Here is an 18,313-nt window from a genome sequence, read left to right as displayed (position 1 = left end):
TCCACGTCTGCCAATCCCTGTCACCTCGCTGATCCTCCAGCACCCTACCTCAGCCAAGGACCCTCAGCCACGAGCCTGCAGGATCAGGTGTCCCCAGGAGGAACTGAGGCTGGGAACCCCGTGCACCAGACTCAGACCCTTGGAAACCGGGAGACCTTAGGCCAGGCTCTTTCCCCCTGGATGAGCCTCAGTTTACCCTGTATAAAACGAAGGGGGGAGGTGCATAGGTGTAGGGTTCACAAACCGGCTTCCACCAAGGTGCCTCGGGAGCCAGGGAGGGATTTCTCAGACTGCGGTCCAAAGCCCATCCCCTGGGGCGTTTGCTGAGTGCGGATTCCCGCGCCTCACCCAGACTTCCCGAATCAAAACCGAGGGGACGTGGGGGCAGGAGTCAGTAGTTTAACAAGTTTCTCAGGGATTGAGGATGATGTTAGACTTGAGGGCCATGAAGCTGGGAAGTGGGCAATTTCATATATTGGGTTTCGGTGAGATTTTGAGAATGAGCCACAGGGGACAAATGTCTGGGAGTGCCTGCCTGGCAGAAATGGAAGGGTCTCCAAGGACGGGTTTCCAGTTTGGTTTGACTGGAGTGTGGGGTACAAGGAGTAAAGTGAACCGAGCAAGCCATGGTGCTATCCCGGGCATGGCCAGCAGGGGGCGCCCGGAGCAGCAGCAGCCAATTCAGCCACCGGAGACCCCGCCACGGGGCCCAAGGCACCGAGCCTGGCTGATCCTAGGGTGTGTCTGTGTCTCTCCCTGCCAAGGGCAGGGGCTGGGGCTCTGAGGAGCCACCCATGGTGTCTCCCATCTCCTCATTTCTCGCAGGCTCCTGGCTCCCTGGTAATTGTGCCCGGGAGCCGCTGCGTGCACTGCCCTGTGCCCGGGTTTGAGGATTGCCCTTTCACCTCTGCTCTCTTGACCAGGACCGGGCGGGCCTGCCTGCTGCAACACCCCCCGCCTCCTGCCCCAGGAGAAAAGCAGGGTGGCCCCTCCGCTCTGCCTCCATCTCTGGTTGCAAGCCACCACGCTCAGAGGGGGTGTCCCGGGACCGAGCCACCCAGCCCGTCCTTGCAGGAAAAGACCTTGTGAGGAGGAGAAAGACCGTTTATTTCTCCACCCACAGTGGGACTGGTAGCTTTTTCAAAAGAGCGATTGCTGGCGTCCCTTTAAATCTTGGCTGGCTTCTACCGGGGCAGCCAATCAAGAGGCGGAGCTGGTGAGTTGCCTGGGCAACAGGCCTCTGGTTGGCTGGAGACGATCCACCACCCCACTGCCCACGCCCATAGAAAGGGAAATGGACCCGGTGCTGTCCACTCTTCTTAAAGGCGCTGGCCCGGGCTGCTTCGCTGCTCCTCCAGGAAGCCTTCCCATCTCTCCAGAAGCCAGAAGCGCTAGCCTTTGGATCTCAAAGTTGGGAGCGATTTAGTGGAGATGGGCGGGGAAGGAGAGAGAACACTGCCTTTACCTGGGACAGACATACAGCCTGGGGGTCAGAGGGGAGAGGAAGTGGGCCACAGTCCCAGAAGATGAAGAGACACAAGCACAAAATAAGATACCTCTAGGGCCCCATCTCTGGTCCACCCCTTTGTGAAAACCGCTCAACAATCTGGAGCTCCTGTCCCATGGGCGCACAGCTGCCTACCAGCGGGTGGCAGAGATGGGTGATGCTGCAAGGGTGGGTGAGGCCTGGGGCAGACTGAGCTTCCCAAGTCCCCTCTTCCCCCAGGGCCCCGGCAGCCTGAGTTCTGCAGACAGGCTGTACAGATGCCAGAGACAAAAATGGGTGCCACGTGGGGTGTCACGGGTCTTTCTGTGTCGTCCCCCCCAGTGTGGGGGTAAGTAGAGGCACATGTGTGCGTGCATGTGTTCAACAGGACACGAGTGTTTGTGTGTGAGGGGGTGGGTCTCTGTCTTTTTGGGAGGGAGGTCGCTGTGGTTTCTGGTACTTTCTATACACCCCTCGCAGGGAGCTCTGGGTCGGCACTGGCCAGCCTGACGTCCTCCCATCATCCCAGCCGCCATCAGCCAAACCCCCCAAATGCTTCTGGATCTTTCCGCAGGCTCCTAGCCAGCCCTGAGCCCAGGCCCCCGGCCCGCTCTCGTTCTCGCCTTCCGCCCTGGCGGAGCGAGGCGTGTGCCGGGCCGGGGCAAAGCCGGAGGGCAGGGGGGCAGGCTCGGGCCTCAGGCCTTGGCCGGGGCCTCGGACACGCCCTGGGCGGTGAGCTCGGCCAGCACGTTGTCCAGGTAGCTGGCGTCCGGGTACCCGTGGCCCGTGAGATTGGACCCGAACTCCGTCTTGTGGTGGATCTCGTTCCACACCACGGTGTCCGACTCGCCGGTGGTACTGGAGGTGCCGATGGTGAAGATGAGTCTCCGCTCCCAGGCGGTGATGAGCAGCCTCAGCACCTGCGGACAGGGTGCGGGCAGGAGGGTCACGGGCAGCCCCGCCCCGCCCCGCGGCATCCCTGCTCCGGATGAACCGCCCCCGAGGCCCTGCGCGGCCACTCCCCTCCCGCTGGGGTTTTCTGGGCTGGCTCCCCCCCCGTGAGCTCCCCAAGCTCTTTCCCAGTTCTCCGCTGGGAGGAAGGAAGGGTCTCAAACTGCCTGCCTGCAGCCGGGTCTGGTTTGGTGCCGCGCGCTACTAAAACGCCACTTCGTGAATTAATGGCCACTATTCAGAACCTGGAGATCACACGTGAAAATTGGGACTGCTGGAGTCTCTTGAAAAACAAAACAAAAAGTAAAACCAGACAATGCGTAGAGCGGTGGTTAGGGACCCGGGCTGCTCGGGCTCAAATCCCAGCTCTGTCGCTTACTAGCTGTGTGGCCTCGGGCGACTTGGCCCTTCTCAGGCTGTTTCTCCATCTGTAGGACCGGGTCAAGACCACCCCGACCTCAGCGGTGGATGAAGGAGAAGAGATGAAGGAGAGGGTGGAGGAAAAGAGGAGGGTGGAGGAGAAGAGGCAGATGAAGAAGAGGAGGGTGAAGGAGGAAAGTGAAGGAGGAGGGTGAAGGAGGGGAGGAGGGTGCAGGAGGAGAGGAAGGCGAAGGAGGAGAGGAGGGTGCAGGAGGGAGGTGCAGGTGGCACCCGGCAGGGTGAGGCACAGGTAGGCCTTGTGGTTAGTGCCACCCAGGTCTTGGGGCTGAAGTGGGTGAGGCCAGGGACGGGGGAAACGGGGACCACAGGCCCGGGCTGACAGTGCTGGGGTCCCTGCCCACCCTCCACCCTGCACCGCATGGGCAGGCACCCACCTTCCGGCCCTTCTCGTTGTTGGGCAGGTAGCAGTGCCGCGGGAAGCCTCTCGCCGTGAACTTCCTGCCGGGGTTGGGGTGCTCGGGGCCCTGTGGGGAGGTGGCCGTCAGGTCTGCCGCAGGGGCCTGAATCGCGGGGGCCAGAAGGGGAGCGGGGGGCTCACCTGGATGCCTGTGGGGATGTCGTAGACGATGCGGATGGTCTGGGTGTCGGCGTAGCCCGGCAGTGGGTGGGGGATGAGGTGGAACTCCATCTTCCCGGGCGGCTGGGTGCCCGTCTTCTCCCCGTAGATGGCCTTGCAGGTGGGGCACTGCAGGCTGCCATCCTGGGGCAGGTGCGGCAGGTGAGGTCCCTGGGCGGCCCCGCCCCGCCCGCCCCCGGCGCGCTGCCCCCTGCCCACCTTGTTGCCGTTGGAGTACATGGCCACCAGGCACAGCAGGTGGTAGACGTGGCCGCAGCGGCCCAGGCGGCCCACCAGCTCGGGGCGCACGCCCTTGTGCCGCAGGACGCCTTCGTAGCCCGACGCCGTCACCAGCCGCTCCATGCAGATGGTGCAGTCCTGGGGGGCACAGAGGGGCACCTGAGGCCTGGCCCCCAGACCACCACCCTCCCCGGGGCCCATCTGCCAGAGGAAGAAGAGCGCCCCGTGCCCCCCGCCCCCTGCCCTGAGCTCGGATCTAGATGGAAGGAAGGGCGCGCCTTCAGACACCCCAACTTGCTGCATTAAAGACCGAAGCATCACGAGCAAAACGTTGAAACCTTTTATAGGAAATATGGGCGAAAACACGCGCCTTTGGGACAGACAGGGATGTCTTAAGCATGAAACAAAAACGTAATCACTGGAAGACTGACAAATGCAATTCTATTGAACCTAAGGATTTCTCTTCTTGAAAGGGCGTTGTGGGAGGCGGACTTGGCCCAGTGGTTAGGGCGTCCGCCTACCACATGGGAGGTCTGCGGTTCAAACCCCGGGCCTCCTTGACCCGTGGGGAGCTGGCCCATGCGCAGTGCTGATGCACGCAAGGAGTGCCCTGCCACACAGGGGTGTCCCCACATGGGGGAGCCCCACGCGCAAGGAGTGCGCCCTGTAAGGAGCGCCGCCCAGCGCGAAAGAAAGTGCAGCCTGCCCAGGAGTGACGCCACACACGGAGAGCTGACACGACAAGATAACACAACAAAAAGAGACACAGATTCCCGGTGCCGATGACAAGAACTGAAGCAGACACAGAAGAACACACAGTGAATGGACACAGAGACAGACAACTGGGGGGGTGGGGAGGGAAGGGGGGAGAAATTAATCTAAAAAATTTAAAAAGAGGAAATAAATTCTTAAAAAAAAAGGATGTTGTAGAGAGAGTGAAATAGCACAGGCCGCGCTGGGAGAAGGGACGGGCACCCAGAGGCACCCGGAAGCCCTGGCGGGTGGGGCGGGGAGGGGGCTGGCGGAGCTCTGGAGACCCTGCCCCCCCACCCCCCCCTCCGGGGGGCTCACCTCGTCAGGCGGGTTCTTGACCTTCTGCATGTACCTTCGAACCACGTCCTCGGGGTTCTTACCTGCAGGGACACGGCGGGGGGCGGGTCAGGGTCCCCAGAGTTCACCCTGAGGGCTTGGCCCGGGATGGGGGTTCGGGGGCTCTAGGGAGTCGCCGGTGGGGGCAGGGTCAAGCGGGGCCTGCCCTGGAGGGCGGGGTCCGGGGCTGAGCGCGGGGCTGAGCGCGGGGCCGAGAGGGGCCGGGGCCTACTCTTCTTGAGGTGCTTCTTCTTGGTCTTGCGGCACACGCCGGGCACGCCGGGCACCGGCCTGACGTCGCTCTTGCTCACGGGCGGCGGGTGCAGGATGGGCTTGGGGGCGCGCGTCAGGCAAACGGGCAGTCCCGCGGCGCACAGCAGGATCCCGGTCATGCCTGGGGGGCGCGGGCGACTCAGCGAGGGGCGCACCCGGGCCACCCCCGCGCCTCCTCCCCGCCCGGCCCCGCGGCGGGCGGCCCCAGGGGCGGGGCTTCCCCCGGCCCCGCCCATACGCCCCACCACAGGGCGGGGCTTCCCCGGCCCCCGCCCACCACGGGGCGGAGCTTCCCCCGGCCCCGCCCGCCAGCCCCACCACGGGGCGGAGCTTCCCCCGGCCCCGCCCACCAGCCCCGCCGCGGGGCGGGGCTTCCCCGGCACCCGCCCACCAGCCCCCACCACGGCGCGGAGCCACGGGGCCGACGTGCGGCCGCCGCCTCCTGGGCCCGCCTAGCTGCCCACCCCGGGGCCTCACCTGCCAGGGCCGGGTGGACCGGCCCGGTGCCGTTCAAGTTCTTCACCGGGAGCGCGGGGACCCTACGGAGAGAGGGGAAGGGGCCAGCAGGACCTCAGCCCCCACGCCGGGAGCCCAGGGCCCAGGGCCGTCCTTCTAGCTCCCGTGAACCTGGGCACCCCTGGGCCCGTGGCCGACTGTCCGCATCGCCTAGACCAGGGGTTCTCAGCAAGGGGCGCGCGAGCTTGCATTGCAACTCACAACACCGTTATTCTTGTGGGGAGGGGTTGGTGCGGGGGTGCTAGGGTCATCACATAACACAGGGTACTGTGAAGAACTCCTGCTCTAGGGTGGAGCTCCGTCCCTGCCGCCCTTCTGTGACCGGGTGAGGGGCGTCCCTGGACTCGGCGCTAACCCTTCCGGTTCCCACAGCCGAATACAGCCAGGAGGCCGCTCTGCGCATGCACGTTGGCTTCATCCGCTCCCTTTCATTGGCCACTGTGCCGGAAACCCAAACTTCAGTGCCTTAGCCATCCTGGCATCTCTCAAAAGTTCTATATGGAGCACCAATCCCCATGAAAGGTTCCGGGAAAGAAGGATTCAGGGATCAAATATGTTAGAAAACACCTGTGTCTCCCTCTTGGAGATGCATGATATAGCTGAACCTATTAAAGGCTCTGATAAGTCCTGCACAAGGAAATATGGCCAGCAATGGTTAATCCAGGTTTTCCGACAACATTTAATGATGGAAAAATTTCCCCCTTCTGTCATATCTACTGATGTGGGTTCCTGTGACTGAGGGCAGATTCTCCCCTCTTCAAATGAGTAGCCCCTTGGAAAATGTGCCCTGCTTCTCTTCTTCCTCCCTCCCCCCAGGAGCTCTGGGGTTGGAGCACACTGCGTTCGCGTGGCTCAGCTCACTCACTCACTGGCGGGGCAACACAGCGTATCACCTCACCTTTCCTAAGCTGATTGCCCCATCTCAGTGGAGACAGCCTGGTACCTTTCTTGTTTGCTGTGAGGATTTAACGAAATTCTGCAGGTCAAGGTCGAAGCACCATTCCCGGTACCGGATGAAGGTTTTAACAGTCCTGGCCATCAGGCTCACCATCATCACTACCGCCTGGGTAAGCCCGGCCGAGCAGTTTCTCCTCTCCCCTCGGCCCACTAAGCCATCTTCTCTCCACCACGGGAAGGAGCCCGTGCCAGTGCTCGGCCGTCCTCCATTTCCTCATCTGTAAAATGGGGCCGTCACAAGACGGCACTTGGAGAACTGCCGGGTGGACCAAGTGGGAACGATGCTGCGCCCCGAGGACAGGGCGCCTGCCCAGGCTTCCTCTCCCCAGGCCTCCTCGTGCACTTGACCTGGGGTCTTGCTGGGGGTGGGAACGGAACCCCCCCCCCGAGGGTAGACTTTGATGAAGAGGAGTACGCTGAAAGTCAGGGGCAGCCTGGGGGCCTGGGGGAAGTGCCAGCAGTGACTGCCGAGGAAGGAGCTGCCGCCGCCCCTTGCTGTGCAGGGCCGAGTCCCCCCCAACTACCCTGCGCCCCTCCCTGGGCAGGTGCCGTCGGCAGCGTGGAGCCGGGCTGGTCAGTGATTCCAGCAAACGGTGCCATTGGCAGGCCTGTGCACTGTTGTGGCAGGCACACACACACACACAGACACACACAACTGTATGCACACATACAGTTGTTGAACACACCGCACACATGCACACAGATACCGATACACACATACATACCTGGAGAACCTCCTATAAACACATGCACACACCCCCCAAGGATACATCCTATACACATGAACACACAAGACACAGAGACACAAAACTACACATACACGCAGGCACAGGCTCACCTATACCTGGGAACACACCACATACATGCACATATCAGATACACAAGCGCATACACAACAGGGAACACAGACTGTGCACACATGTGACAATGGACACACATACATGCTCAGGACATACATACTCCACGAGCAAACCCAGATTCAGACACGACACGCACACACATACCTGGGGAACACCATTCAAACGTGTACACATGTGCCTCAGGGGACACACGACACACATACCCAGATACCTGCACACTCTTAGAGAACTCATATGTACACGCACACACATGCTCACATGCTCAGTTGGACTTGCACAGTCCCTGGCCAGAGCCAACCCCTCCCCAGACCCTCAGAGCTGTGAAAAAGCAGACAGCTAATTTGCAGGAATGTGCACCTTAGCTCCTACAAGCACCCAGCACCCTAAAGCCTGCAAAGAGACACTGCCATCCACACATGGGGACACACAGACATGCCCATACACATTTGCAGGCAGGCTTGTGATCTACACGGACACACTAACACTCAGTGCTCTTCCTCTCCAGGGTTATCTGTAAAATGAGTGCAAAGAACAATATTTAGCATGCATGCCACCACTCCCCTGTCTCCTACCTGTGGCAGACATCACTAATCCATTCCAGCACTCTCAAGCTGGGCAGAACCCTCAACCCAGCTCTCCAGTCAGCCACTACCAAAGGTCAAAGTCTGGTCTGGCTGATGACCTTGGTCTTGCCAAGCCATTGGCCTGGAGGGCAGGGAAAGCACTCCAGGAAGGGAAGGTTTCAGATCTCAGCCACCCTGAATTTCTGAAATCCCTTAAAACCTACTGAGCCTGGGGTTAGAAAACAGTCAGGTTTGCTCCCAGGAGGAGGGTTGCGAGTGGCGTGCAACTGGAGCTGTATTCATTTACGCATTGGCAAGCTGGGGGACAGTCCCGAGGCACCCCCAGTGGCTGGCAGCCTGCGGGTCCCCTGCGAGAACCCTGGGGAGCAGGGTTCCCACGCCGCGCCGAGCGTGGGAGCCACCCGGGCCCCTTTTGATGTGGGGCACGCGGCTTCCTCCACGTCAGTGAGAACATCCTCCAGCTCTGGACAGGCAACCGCTGCCCACAGGCCTCCGGGAAGGGGGTGAGCGCTTGGCTGTGCTCCACCTTCCCGGGGCCCAGCCCAGCAGAGGGTCTGACCAGAAACCTGACCTGGCTCCCCGGGTAGGGGTGGACCCGCCGCTCTCCCGCAGCTCTCCCACCTCTGCACCCGCACCCGTCTCTCCTCTGCTTTCAGTCCCCCCCGGGGCCCCCACCTCGCTCAGAGCAAAAGCCAACCTCCTTCTCCGGGGCCACCTGGCTCCTGCCTACTCCCTGCATCTCATTCACCTCCAGCCCCCCTCCACCCCTGGCACCCCGTTCTCCCTGCTCTTCCTCAAACATGCCGGGCACTCGCCCGCCTCAGGGCCTTTGCACATGCTGACCTCTCTGCCCGGGATACCCTCCTGCCTCGCTCCTCACAGCACAAGCTTCCAACTGGAGGGGCCTTTCACCTACTTGAAGGAGCCGCTGCCTTTGCCCTTACTCATTATTATTATTGTTATTAATTTCGTAGCGCAAAGGACCACCTGATATTGTGATCTTTAGCCTGACCAGGTCCTGGCGGGCCCTGCCCCATCCTCGCCTCTGGGGCCTCAGCTGCGGCCCTCGCCCTCCACGTCTCCACTCTGGACACCTCAGCTTGTCCTCTAACCCCTGGAGCACGTCCCCTCTCAAGGCCGTGCTGGCTCCTTGCCAGGAAGGCTCCTCCGCGGGCGCTGAGCGGCTCCCCCAGGGCGCTGCCACCTCGTCACCGTACGAGTGGGTAGACGTTCAATAAACACTGAAGGAAGGGACAGCTTTCGTGGGGACGTTCTGAGCAGGGGACTCGGGCGGACACACTGGGGGCATTTCCTCCGCGTACGTCCTCTGCACACACTGGCACCCAGTCTGGAAGCAGATGGCCCAGAAGCACGCCCCATGGCCGCAGTCCCCGACGCCCCATGGCTGCAGTCCCCGGGCGGGGGTCTTTGCCGCATTCGTCTGAAGGCGAGCCTGCTCTGTGGGTGCCCGGGGGAACAGACCAAGCCACCCTTCTCTGTGCAAGCCCCAGCCATACTCCCCCACCCCAACTTGCGGCAGAGTTCCAGGGCAAGGTTTTGGGGAACCCAGACGTGCCCCCAGAAACTGTCTCAGTGAATCCCGGAGACGGGGCCTGGGGTGTTCTGAGCAGCCACTGCCTTGATCATTCCAGGTGCCCTCTACATGCCACTGTGGTAGGTTCCACTCCCTCACCTGATCATACCAGCGTGTCTGTGGCATCCCATTTTATAGGGCGGAAAAAACACAGAGACACAGAGAGGTGAAGGAACTTGCCAGTAGGTGGTGGAGCCAGGTGGGAGCACAGGACATCAGACTGCGCCCTCCGCTCTGCTGCACTAAATGAGGTTCTCTCACTCTCCTCTCGGGGGCTGAGGCAGAAGGCCCTGACTGAGAAGCACGGTGGCACTGGGCTTCTCCTCCTTGCTAAGGAAAAGCACATGGAGACGCTTTGTATTGCCTGGCTGAAAGGCAATGCTCCCAAGTAGGAAGACGTAATTGAGGAAGATCTTCCTACTTGCTGTTCCCCACACTGTTCCCTGCCCTTTCCTGCCTGAGTGCCTTCACCATGCTGCTCCCCCTGCTTGCCCCCAATTCACATTTATCCTTTGAAGCCAAGCTCAGAGGTCACTGACTCCATAAGGCCTTTTCTGATCCACTCTCTTAATTCCCAGAGACTGCGTTTACTTTTTTTTCGGGGGGAGGGGGGCGGTTAGGTAGGAGGCGCAGGTATTTTCTGTCTTGCTTTCTAGTTATGAGGTTCCACTTCCATCTCTTCCACCAGATCGTGAGCTTCTGAAAATGGGTCTGCCCAGGCCTGAGCACCCAGGCTTGAGGACGGCACCCAGGGCAAGATGGGTTCTCTGTAAGAACTGGGTGGAGTTGTTGAGCCCACTAAGAAACTGGTCTAGTAGCTCTGCAGTCTCTTCAGAGGGGTGGGTGGTGCCCTTGGAAACAGGGGTTCTAATACCAAATGTCTCCCCAGATAACAAGGTTGGAACAGGGATGGCAAACACATGGCACACATACTGCTCCTGCCCGCCTATCACCCGTGCAGGCATCACTAATCGATCCCGGCATTCCTTCTCACTAAGCTGAGAGGCAACTTCAGACTCCTCTTTGAAGTCACTACCAGTCAGGCAGAGATGAAATCTATTTGTCACTTATTTTGCAGATAATGGGACCGAAGGCTGGAGAGGGGAAGTGATTTCGCCAAGGTCACCCAGTTGCTTTAGCGGAGCAGCTGGCTCTGGGTTCCAGACTTTCTGAATCAGAGGCCAGGACCAACCCCCCTGGATGGCCAGCCTTCAGAGTCCTCTCTGCCCAGGAGATGAGCTGAAGCCTTTGACCCAGACCCTGGGGCAGCCTGTGTCAGCCTGCGCCGGCCCTGGCATCAGAGGGGGTTCAGGACTCCGGGAACAGGGGGCCCCACTGACGCCCCCTGCTGGCAGCGGGATTTCCACCCTTCCACCTAGGCTGGCCTCGGTTTCCAGCCCCCACAGGCCTCAGTACCTAGGGTACCTGGCGCCTACCTAGCAGGCCCCCAGGGGTCCCCAGGAGGCTCATGCCTCAGTCATCTGGCCCTGAGTGGGTGAGGAAGGGGCGGAAGTAAAAGGGCCATGTCACAGGGAGCAGTGCTTTGGGGGACCCCAAGCTCCCCCTTTCTCCTTCCTAGAGGTCCTATCCAGGACCCAGGCCTGTTTCTGTCACCGGCCCCCCTTCCCGGGCCCACTTCACCTCATCCCTGCGTCCCTGCCCCCACGGTCTTGGGAATCCAGCCTGGTGCCAAGCCCCCGCCCCCGGGCCCCTCCGCTGAGCTCTGAGGGGCTGTGCGTTCTGGGCTGAGGACATCACGGCAAGCTCCCGGGAGAGCGGGGCGCAGGGTGGGCCCGTCAATGGCGGCCGGCCGGGCCTCTGCTCACTTCCCCTTTCCGCGCTCCACTGCCCCCGTCTGCCTGGACAAGCCACTGAGCTTCTATGGGTCTCAGTCTCCCCCGTCCCCTCCCCAAGTCAAATGAGACCCCTCGCCCAGCCCGGGTCGACATCCTGGAAGGAAGGGTGCCGGCGCCTCCGGCGCCAGTGCGAGTGGCTGGCGTTCGGGACTCAGCGTCATTCTCTCCCACCCCCCTGGCTTCCAGGCCTGCTCGTGCTCTGCTGGGGGTGTGAGGGGGAAGCCCGGGAGAGGCAGGGCAGGGGGAGGAGGGCAGGCAGGGCTGGCGGTTCCCACGGCCTGCGGCGGCCACGTGCGCACAGGCGTGTGTGCGGTTTGGCCTCCCAGGGAGCAGGGCAGGAAGTGCTTCATGTCTGGGGGGGCCGGGGGTGTGGGGGTGTTTGGTTTGACCTTGTGGTGAGCTGGCCCCAGGGGAGAGAAAGAGGTACCTGTCACTTTGCACCAGGAAGGCCAGGAAAGGGGTGGAGGGTGGGCAGGCCAGAGCGGGGGACGGGGCGGAGGGTGGGGGGGGAGGCTTTTCATGGCGCGCCTTTTGGCACTTCTGTGATTTCTCACCATTTCAGTGGAATATCTATTCAATAATAAAATAAATAAAACGTGGATTCTTTTCAATAAAACATAAAAATCACTGCTAGGAAAAAACCAAAACACACACGCCACAACAAAGCCCGTCTCCCCACTGCCTCCTGCAGCGGGGCCCCCGCTCAACGCGAGCGAGCCTGTTAGAGCCAAGTCACACCAACCTCTCCCCTGGGTCCCCTCTCATGCAGAGTTGAAGCCAAAGTGCTCACCGGGGCACGGCAGGCCCTACGTGGCCTGGCCCCTTCCCCCACAGCGCACCCCTTCGCTCACAGCCGCTCCAGCCACACGCGTCTCCTCAAACAGCACAGGCCTGCCCTGCCTCAGGGCCTTTGCACGAGCTGCTCCCGCGGTCTGGAGCACGATTCCCCCCGTTCTCGGCCCTCTGCGTGGCTTGCTCTTGACCTCCTTCAAGCTTTGCTCCCATGTCACCTTCCTGGTGAGGCCTTCCTTGATCTCTTTATTAAAAACTGCAGCCCTCTCCTCGCTCCTGAGACCCCTCTCATCTTTATTTTTCCTCTGTAGCAGTCACTACCCTTTCACTGATTCTGTAGCGTATTTCTTTATTGTTCGGTTCCCACTAGAATGTGAGCTCCAGGATAGGGCTTTTTGCCTATTTTGTTTACTGCCGTATCCCCGGCGCCTCAGCCAGTGTCTGACTCACAGTAGGTGTTGGAAAACTATGGGTTAATTAAAAAAATGTTCCAACCTGTGCTACAGAGAAAGTAAAAAGAAACAGGAAAACAGACAAAAAGCCTTTGCACATCAATAAGGAAGAGATAAACAACCAGAGAAGGATAAGCCGGAGAAATAAGCAAGTAATTGGCAAAAGAAGGAACCACTCGTGGCCAGTAAACAGGAAAAGCTTCTCAGCCTCACTGAGAACCAAAGATGTGGAAACTTAACTGACATCCCGTTGGTGCTGATGAGCTCGGCGAGGCTGTGAAAATATGACACAGGTGGGAGGCAATGGCCCCGTCACCCAAAGCCGGCGACAGTTCAGTGGGTGCCGGCTTAAACAGGTGGACGCTTGGATACCCGGTCTCTTGCTGGGCCATGGCCTGCATTACAGCCCCATCGCACAGGTGCAAAAATTGAGGCCAGAGGGGGCAATGGACTCAGGTGGGGTGACACGGCGAGAGGAGGTGCCCCAACGCAGCCTCTGTACGTCCATCCTCTCCCCGTGGCCTGATGTCCCATGCGGAGGTTAGGGTGGGCAGGATGGAGGGGGGGCACCCCCAAACGTGGCAGACTAGGGCTCCCGAGTCTTAACTGTGACCTGGAGCGAGTGTCAGCCTCGCAGAGCCTCAGCTTCCTCATTTGAAAACTGGGGACAGCAGGACCTGCCCCTTGGACTTTCTTGAGCATCAAGATGGACAACGCACGGAGGAGTTCCGGCCAGGAGCCTGGGACGCAGTGAGCGCCCCGCACCTGGAAACAGGCCGGCAGCTGCTCCCGTCCCTTCTCTTCCTCCCCCTGCCACGTGGGGTGGAAACTCTGAGTCGGGCTCCGTTGCCCACAGCTGCGCTCCAAGGCTGGACCCCAATCCTCGGGGACAGGCGGATCCTCCCCCGCCGCGTGTCCCCCGGGCTCAGGCCGCCAGCTGGCTCCCCGCCCTATCACGGGCAGCGGAACGGCCCCCCGCCACGTGGGCGCTCTGCCCCCATGAGCAGCGTGACCTTGGACAAGGTGGTCCCCCTGTCTGCCCCCCCCACCTTCCCCATCCAGGGCTGAGATGAAGCTGGAGGTGAGAGGATGCAGCGCCAGGGGTCTCTGAAGGGGCCACCCTCCCTTGCACAGGGCTCCCCATTCGATGAGGGGGGATACATTTGAATACCCCACAGCCCTGCTGGGTCGGGATGGGCCCGTGGTGCCACTTTTAGCTCCGTTTGGCAGATGGGGAAACTGAGGCCACTGAGACGAAGCCTCGTGTTCCAGGTCCCATAATTGGGAAGGGACTGGAGCGGGGCTGGGGGCTGGGGCTGCTGAGTCCAGAGGGGAGAGTGGGAAAGTGGAGGGAAGAGAGGGGGAAGGGGGAGAGCGCCTCTGGCGGGGGGGGGGGGGGGGGGGGGGGGGGGAGGGGAGGCAGGGAGGCAGGACAGACAACGAGGGACAGTCATTCAGAGACCCAGAGAGGCAGGACAGCCAGACACACAGACACACAGACACGGCGAGACTGCGGGGACGGCTGGGAGCCACGCAGGCCTCGGGAGGGTTTCGGGGACCAGAGTGGGGGTGGGGGAGACCTAGGCGCCTGGCTCCCTGGAGCCCCCACCTTTTCCCCCTGGGCCTCGGTTGCCTTGGCAATCGGAAGCTGCACCCTGGAGGACCCGGAGGCCGCCACCCCACCCTCTCCTTCCTCCCACCCCTCTTTACCGGCAGGCTGCGCCCCTCCTCCCCGCGGAACCTGGGGTATTTTTAGCTGGGGTTCCTGGGAGATGGAGGACTGGGGGGCCTTGACCTGGGCTTGTCTGGCTGCAGACACACTGCTGGAGGGGCTGGGCTGAGATGGGGCAGGGCCTGCCCGGCTGGGGAGGGGGGAGAGGGGCGCTCAGGGGTCCCCCCAACCCGCCCCAGGCCAGGCTCCCAACAGCTCTGAGGAGGGAAAGAGAGGGCCGAGGAGGGGGCGGGGGACCAGGACAGTTTTAATGATCAGCGCCCCAAGGAGAAATCTTTCTTGTCCCTCCCGCCCTCGGGAGCTCAAGCATGCTCTAGCTCCCCAATGCCGGCAGCTCCAGGCCAGGTTCCCCGAGCCCCGCATCTGGCGCCCTCTCAGCCCCTACTGTTGTATCAGAGAACTGCCACCCCCGTTGGGTTCCCGGAACCTGCTGGATTCCTTGCCGCCTCTGCCCCCTTTGCACCTGCAGGGTCCCAGCCTCCTCACCGGCACCTCCCTCTCCAGCCCTTCCCGGAGCAGGCCACACCCTGCCAAGCCCCTGGAAGTAGCACCTGCTGCTCCCTCTCCCGGGCCTGGCTGCCTCCTCAGGGGGCGTCTTCCCTGACCACCCCGCTCCCGCTGCCGCCACACCGCCCCCTTTCTGCCGCAACCCGGCTCACCCACTCACTGACCTGCTCAGGGCCTGTCTCCCCCCATCAGACTGTCCACTGTTTGAGAACAGGGACCCCTCTGTCGTGCCCACCTCTGTGAACTCACACCCGCAGGGCACACTACTTGGAGAAGTAACAGTGGGCACTAAGAGCGAATCGCCGGTCTCCCCTAGAGCAGTGGCTTTCAGAAAATTTCCCAGGGACGAAGAAACTGATTTTACAGGGCAACCCGTTCAACATACGTGGAAAGGATGCAAAAGTTTCACGGAACAGTTCTCACCCTTACTACGCATGATACATGTCAAAATTTCCTCTCTTGCCTTCCCCTTCCAAGAAAATGCTGGCTACAATATTCTGATTTCGTAATCCACGGCCCGAGAGAGAAGGTTCTCAAATTCTCAAATTCCTGCTGAGGCCCCTGGAGCCCCCAGTTCTGCCTGCTCCCACACCCTCTCCACCCATTATCCCACTTTTCCTGTCATCTGGGACCCTCCAGCCCAGCACCCTCTTTTCTTAAAGGAGTCAGAGCCAGGGTGCTTCTACCGAAGCCACCCTGATGCCCCAGCCCTGGCATCGCCCGTGGCCAGGCCCTCCGTCACCTGCCCGCGAGGCCCCCCAGCTCCTCATGCCCCCTCCCTCTTGGCCCTGGCTGGCTGGAGCCCTCTGTCCCCACGGCCTGTCCCCTCCTGGAGGGGAAGAGCAGGGCGAGGCAGGCAGGTGGTGGCGGCTGCAGCCTCCCCTTGGGAAGTTACAGCTCCCCCGTGTCCCCCTCCTCCCTGACCCCCAGCTGGATGACGGAAATAGTCCTAGCTGCCGCTGTTTAACTGTCCCGAGCGGAGATGGTGTGTTGGGGCGCACAGCCTCTCCGCACAACGGGAGTCCCGTCCCCATTTTCCTGATGAAGAAACTGAGGCTCAGGGGTGAAGGCTTGGATCTTAAGGCTCCAAGTGGCCCAGAGGGATGTGCGCTCAGGCGGTCGGGCTCTCAGGGGGCGGGGGGTGGGGGGGACGCAGATAGGCCAGTCTGGCTCAGGGTCCCCTCCCTCGGCCAGGCCTCAGTTTCCCTTGGTGAAAGGAGGGGCCTGGACGTGGTGACCTCAAAGGCCACGTCCAGATCTGACCGTCGCTGTTCTCAGGCCCTCCTGGCCAAGCCCCCGCGGAGGCGGCTTGGGGGTCCTCCTCTCCCCTTGGCGCCGGGGCCCGCAGCCCCGGGTCCTCTCTGGGTGGTCCCAAGCTCCTCTGCTCCTCCCCCACCCCCACTCTCAGGGTCCTCTGCTAAGATGGACCAGCCGACCCCAGCGCTTGCTGGTTCCCTCTCCTGGGAGCGGGGACGCCGCAGCCCAGGGGTTTTCCAGGTTGATGTGAGCGGGGTCCACCTCTCCAGTGAAATCCCGCTGGGGACATGAGACAGTGCCCACAGGGCTGCCCTGGTGAGGGCAGAGCAGGGACGCTGGCTCCGTGTGCCCAGCGGCTTCTCCCCATCCTACTGTCCCTCCCCTTCTCAGGGTGCCCCAGGGGTCTGTGGGACCCAGCTTGAAAACTACAGTGTTAACCCAAAGTAGGTGACCTTCCAGGTGCGGCCAAGAGGGAAAAGGTTCTGGAAGAGTGGGCAGTGCTGGCAGAGCCACCACATGAGCCAGTGGTACGGCCTGGGGCAGGGGCAGAGGGACTCCCAAGCCCCCGGAACTGCCCCGGACAGCACAGCAGAGGCTGGAATGCCACAGCTCGGGGGCCCACCCCTGCTCTCCCCCTGGGTGGCCTCAGCAGACGCCACACCTCCTGCAGCCTCAGTCTCCCCATCTGCACGGGAGGGAGAAGTGAAGTGCAGCAGACACGGCTTAGCAAATAAAGAACGCGGAGGATGCCCCGTGTTGAATGAAGTGTCACTGTCATTGTGGGGAAGCTGTCTACCCTCCCCGGGCCTTGGTTTCCTCCTCCATCAATCAGGCACGATGCTCCTCGTTGTTTCTCGTGAGCAACGAGGGTGTGCATAGTCAACAAACGTACCCGCGGGCAGCCCCCTGTCGCCCTCCCCCCCCCCCCCCCCCCCCCCCCCGGGGGCCCAGTCTTACCCAGGCGGGATGGAGGTGCGCGCACTCCCGCTGGCCGCGCGCTGGGGCCCGGGCCGGTTGAGGTTGTTCTGCCCCGCGGCGGGCGCGGCGCCGGGGGCGCTCGGGCTCCTCGGGGGCGCCCCGGAGGGCGGCGCGGGCTCGGCAGGGCCGGCGGCGGGCGCGGCCCAGAGCGCGGCGCCGGCGAAGGTGGCGCTGGGGCGCACGGCGAGCGCGCCGGGCGGGCCTCCCGGGGGCGGCGGCGGCGGCGGGGGCGCGGGGGGCGCCTTGCGGCGCTGCGAGGCCAGGATGGCGTTGGAGGCGGCGCGCGTGCTGTTGACCAGCAGGCACTGCTGGCACGAGCAGGGCTGGCCCGCGCTGGCGCCCACGGGCCACGACAGCGACTTGGGGATGGAGCCGACCGTGAGCGGGTAGGCGAGGTCCAGGCGGCGGCGCAGGCGGCGGCGCCGGCGCGTCTGGCGGTTCATCTGCGACATGCTGTTGAAGTAGATGAGGTAGCAGAAGCCGAGCGACGAGAGGTCGAGCCACGGGTGCTGCTTCTCGTAGGCGTTCTGGATGGTGATGCAGATGTCCATGTCGTAGGCCGTCCACGCGCCGCCGTCGTTCTCCCACTCCCACACGACGCCCTTGCCCGGCGCCGACGACGGGTCGTACAGGTTGCGCCGCACGGGGCGCATGGTGCCTGCGGCGGCAAACGGGGGTGGGGGGCGTTAGTGCCGTCAAGATGGGGCGGGGGTCAGCCCGGGCCCGAGGGGAGAGCCCCCGCCGCCCCCCGCCCTGGGTAGCAGGAGGGTCGCCACAGGAGCGAGGGGGGAGGAGGGCAGAAGCCGGTGGTCAACACGCTTGGGGGGGCCCGGGGGGGGGGGGCGGATCACAGGATCAACAAGGGGGAGGGGTATGGCAAGGCAGGGCGGGGGGATGGAGAAGGCACCAGGGAGGGGCAAGGTAGTCAAGCCCCCCACCCCCCCAGACACTGTCGAGGTCATGACAAGCCCTGGGGGGAGGAGGGCAGAGTGGGTGGAGCTCTTTAGACAAGGGGGGCACGGGAAGGGGGGGGCCACGCAGGCCAAGAGCATGCGGACTGGTGGATGGTGTCCGTGCCATCTTCCCTCCTTAGTTCCCGCACTCATTCAACCATTTGTTCATCGGTCCATTCATTCCTTGCTAATTCAAGCACTCCTTCATTTATTCATTCAATAATTCATTCGATTGTTCG

The 18,313-nt window shown here is 62.3% G+C and overlaps 1 protein-coding gene across 1 annotated transcript in view; it reads right to left on the bottom strand.

Annotated features, from left to right (window-relative positions):
* Positions 1-1,086: 1,086 nt before the first annotated feature.
* Positions 1,087-18,313, bottom strand: part of DTX1 (deltex E3 ubiquitin ligase 1) — a 33,720-nt gene continuing 16,493 nt past the window's right edge. Inside the window, exons 3-10 of the mRNA XM_058281389.2 lie at positions 17,101-17,779; positions 5,514-5,575; positions 4,996-5,157; positions 4,746-4,807; positions 3,654-3,812; positions 3,417-3,578; positions 3,253-3,342; positions 1,087-2,406 (exon numbers count right to left, since the gene is read on the bottom strand). Of these exons, the coding sequence (XP_058137372.1) occupies positions 2,182-2,406; positions 3,253-3,342; positions 3,417-3,578; positions 3,654-3,812; positions 4,746-4,807; positions 4,996-5,157; positions 5,514-5,575; positions 17,101-17,779 (1,601 nt within the window). The 3' untranslated portion in view covers positions 1,087-2,181. The remainder of the gene's footprint in view (positions 2,407-3,252; positions 3,343-3,416; positions 3,579-3,653; positions 3,813-4,745; positions 4,808-4,995; positions 5,158-5,513; positions 5,576-17,100; positions 17,780-18,313) is intronic.

The sequence above is a fragment of the Dasypus novemcinctus genome, chromosome 19 (assembly GCF_030445035.2).
Source record: "Dasypus novemcinctus isolate mDasNov1 chromosome 19, mDasNov1.1.hap2, whole genome shotgun sequence".
Classification (NCBI taxonomy): Eukaryota; Metazoa; Chordata; class Mammalia; order Cingulata; family Dasypodidae; genus Dasypus; species Dasypus novemcinctus.
The sequence above is the reverse complement of the archived record's forward strand: the minus strand, read 5'-3'. Positions and strand labels throughout refer to the sequence as shown.